The sequence below is a fragment of the Solenopsis invicta genome, chromosome 8, assembly GCF_016802725.1.
Source record: "Solenopsis invicta isolate M01_SB chromosome 8, UNIL_Sinv_3.0, whole genome shotgun sequence".
Lineage (NCBI taxonomy): Eukaryota > Metazoa > Arthropoda > Insecta > Hymenoptera > Formicidae > Solenopsis > Solenopsis invicta.
In genome coordinates, this window is record NC_052671.1 from 15,151,423 (window position 1) to 15,155,242 (window position 3,820).

The 3,820-nt window shown below is 31.2% G+C and overlaps 1 protein-coding gene across 2 annotated transcripts; it reads right to left on the reverse strand.

Annotated features, from left to right (window-relative positions):
* Positions 1–362: 362 nt before the first annotated feature.
* Positions 363–3,439, reverse strand: LOC105197171 (gastrula zinc finger protein xFG20-1). 2 transcript variants are annotated; one of them, XM_011163416.3, is made up of 3 exons: positions 3,191–3,439; positions 2,812–2,908; positions 363–1,757 (listed from the first exon to the last, which is right to left on the reverse strand). In XM_011163416.3, the coding sequence occupies exons 2-3, from the start codon at positions 2,899–2,901 to the stop codon at positions 921–923; spliced, it is 927 nt and encodes a 308-aa protein (XP_011161718.1). In that variant the 5' UTR covers positions 2,902–2,908; positions 3,191–3,439; the 3' UTR covers positions 363–920. The 2 variants fall into 2 exon arrangements, with proteins under 2 accessions (XP_011161718.1, XP_011161717.1); XM_011163415.3 differs by having other exon boundaries at positions 2,749–2,908; positions 3,191–3,428.
* Between the last annotated feature and the right edge of the window lie 381 nt (positions 3,440–3,820).

Here is a 3,820-nt window from a genome sequence, read left to right on the forward strand (position 1 = left end):
CTAAAACCACGTTTAAAACAAAGGGTGCCGCCGGCGAATTAAGAACGATATTTTAACGCTCGACTTAATTGCATTAAATTGCAAGTGAGAAAGAGAGTTAACAGCGAAGAGAGCTATGAAGAAAAAAATGTATGAAAGTGTAAAGCAGGGGAGAGACGGAAAGAGTGGACGAGAGAGTTTCTGAAGAAAGTGACCCTTCTAATTCTCGTGATTGGATATGAGCGATTACACGCGAGGCACATCGTACTCCATATATTTCCTAGTACTTCATTTTCTATATTTCTTTTTCTTATACAAAAAAAAAATAGAGAATTTTTTAAATTGTCAATTAAACTAAGGTGAAATATTAAAGGAAAGATAACTTTTCTTTCGGTACAAAATTCAAATACATTTTTATATTCTTGGAAAAGAGCTAATATTCTTGTTATAATTGTAACAATGAAAAATGAGTTGACATGAGGAAAATTATTTAACGTTTGTGTAACAGTTAAATAACTAAATTATATCACGGTAATGATAGCACATAACTAATATAAATAACAAATTAAATCAATACATTAATATATGCATATTACCTATAAGACATAATAACCGTACAGTTTCGTAAATGTATATCCACTTAATTTTAGACGTAGCTTTTCACACTAAATCAAGAAAAAATTGCGAATACCTATAAATTATACAACAAAGAATTTCTACATAATAAATTTATGATAATGGGAGCTCGTGTTGCAAATAAATGTTTAACAAGTCAATGTCTTTTTAGTCAAATACGTCGTACTTTACTCGATAAGCGATTACACTCGCTTTGAAGATTCTAGTTTTGATCATCATAAAGTATATGAAACTGATTAATCAGAGAAAGACTAAATCACGTATACACCTATGCGTCTTGTTTAACAGATATCGGAAAGTAAATTCTAAGTTTTGCGAGTTACATCATCGGTTTTGCAAACTAAATTCTCAGCTAGAGTTGAGTCACGAGTTTCGTAAACCTTATTCTCCGCGGAAATCGAATTCTCAGCTTTACAGATTAGACTCCCGGTAGAAACTGAGCTCTCGGCCTTGTAAACGACTATGTTCGCCGAAGCGTTCGGCGGCTCGCAATGCAATTTTTGATGATTCTCCAGGGTGAGAATACTCCTGAAGTACTTGCCGCATTTTATACAGTAAAGATTGCACTTCTCGTGGCTCTTGTAGTGCTTGTTGAGCAGATCCTTGCGCGTGAACGTCTTGTTGCAAATCGTGCAGGAGAACTTGCAGGGGTTCACGTGCAGCACGTTGTGCCTCGTCAGATTGTCCAGCCTCGTGTACTTTTTGGTACAAATGTCACAGGTGAACTTGGTCCTGTCGGAGTGACATCTCTGATGGTACCTTAGGTATCTCTTCTCGGCGAATGTCTTCTTGCAGGCGCAGCAGACGATCTGATTGCTTTCGTTCTTTTGCGCATCCATGTGACTTGTCAATTCCTCGCTCGTCGCGAATTCCTGCTTGCAAAAGAGGCACGTGTATTTCTTCGGTTGCTTGTTCCTTTGTATAGTCTTGAGAAAGTTTGGATCGGTCATGATCTTGTAGAGGAAAGAGTCCTTCAGATTGTCCTCTGGCTTGGCGGAGGTCTTGCCTGTCGTAATATTGTCTACACGGTTGGAAGTATCCTTTGTCGACAAATTTATGACCTCGTTATTGTTGTCGTCATTAATCGACGGCGATGTACTGGTGGATGAAGATAAGGCCATCTTTGAAGATGACGCGAATGTCTGTAAATAAAATTTGTCTTAACATACTAGAAGAATTAAGAAAATTATTGTACAAAATTACATGTCAAATTTATACATTTATATTTGTACAAGAGTGACGAGTAATTCAATCGCCCAGAAAAATGTCATCTTCTGCTAGGAAAAGCGATTACTCAATTTTTAATTTTTTTTTCTTTTAAGTAACGGTTACTTTTGTAAAGAATATTTTTTTTACACTGAAAAAAACATATTTCAAAATTTCTTTGTAGGATATATTTATTTCATTGAAATGAATCTTTATTTAAACATGACAAAATAAAATTTTATTTGTATCATAAATCAATTAATAAAATAGTAAGAATTATTTCATGAAAATGTATATTTCATTATTACAAATACATTTTTTATAACTAAAAGGTGTCAAAGAAAATACAAATAGCATTTGCTTATTGAATTTTTTTTTTCAGTGTAGCAATAATTTAAAATACATTTATTATTTGCTTGAAACTTCTACGTACACTCATAAAATATATTTTAATAAAATAGATATTATTTTATAAGTTGAGATATCCGCAAATCTATCACAAGTTTATTATAAACAAATTTATTCAAAATATATTCTAGTAATCCTAGAAATTTCTTATTAGTTATTTTAATCAAGAATATTATGTTAAAAAAAATATTCAATTTGGTTTTATTTTAATTTTTCTCCGGCACAATTTTATAATATTTTTCAAAGAAGTGCACATAAATTCTTTTTTCTAAAATATAATAATAAATATTTTTTAAATTTGTGATGAGCATATATTTTAAGAAAATTGTCAAGAAAATATTCTTTATTAAAATCGTTACAAGAAGAATGAAAGTAAATTGAGTAAACACTTTTTTTAGCAATAGAATAGATTTTTTTTGTAGCTACATTTTTCTGACGATTATTGAAAAATTCTAATAATTAATTAATAACTAATTCTACAATGCATAATAAAATAGAAAATGTCAAACAATTATCTACCTGGTATGGATCATAACTATTTCGACCATCTAGAATCATAATAGAATGGTAATCTTTACCAACATTTATGACACTCTCTTCCGAGGAGCTTCTTGACGTTGACGCAACGCTGCTTTGAAGCATCCTGTGTTTTGGGACCGTTTTCATTCTCATACTTGTACTGTGACGATGACAAAAAATTATAAGATTAATTTTATATTAGCGTTAAATCTTAATTATACATAAATTAGAGAATATTATGTTTTAAATTATAATTAAGTTATAAAATTATAAAATGCACACACACAATACGTAGATTATTAATCTAACATTATTTTTTAATAAAAATGAACGTTTATATTAATAGTATTTAATTAATCTTGAAATAATAAATAAAACATTTGACAGACTTATTTCAAACTTGAGATGTACAATGTTTCTTATAGGTTAAACTTATACTTACACTTAGAATAAACGAAGATACTCGATGATCATCAGACGCGCTAGCTTCCCGTTATTATAATCACAAGTGTTATTTATAATTTAAAACTTTTGACATATTTCACTGATTAGTATAAGCGTATCGCAGCACGATACATTCTACACGAAATACCGATCGCAACTGACAAGATTGATCGTCGTACCTAACTCCGAATTGGCCGTCGCTCGATTGACCTCGGTGCGACTTTGATGAGCGACACGACAACAAAAGCCCTTGCGGAGTCGCGGAACTGAGAATCCGAGTTTGCAAACATAGGTATAGTCTCGGATTCGCGGAATTAACGGAGGCTACGTGTTTCTTCGGTGCCATAAATTCTTTCATACGAGAATATAGGTATTCGTGCTCAGGCACTAAATATTTTCCAGAATTTCGCAGATATAGAACTTCTTTTCGATATCAGTGATTACGTTTTAACAATATGTAATGCGCATAGCAGTCTTGCATAATAGACCGTAAAAATACTTATTGTGATAATAATTACACAAAATTATTACTTTTCATACATAATTATAAATTTTGTTGTAATTATTTTTATTATAACTTTTATAAAATTTTTTATTACAATTATTCAACTATTCCATGTCATTTTTA

Excerpts from the sequence above, each read along its gene's own strand:
- LOC105197171 (XM_011163415.3), bottom strand. The coding sequence starts at position 2,901 with ATGAGAATGAAAACGGTCCCAAAACACAGGATGCTTCAAAGCAGCGTT. Across the intron at positions 1,758-2,748 it reads ATAGTTATGATCCATACCAG|ACATTCGCGTCATCTTCAAA; the intron begins GTAGATAATTGT and ends TTTTATTTACAG.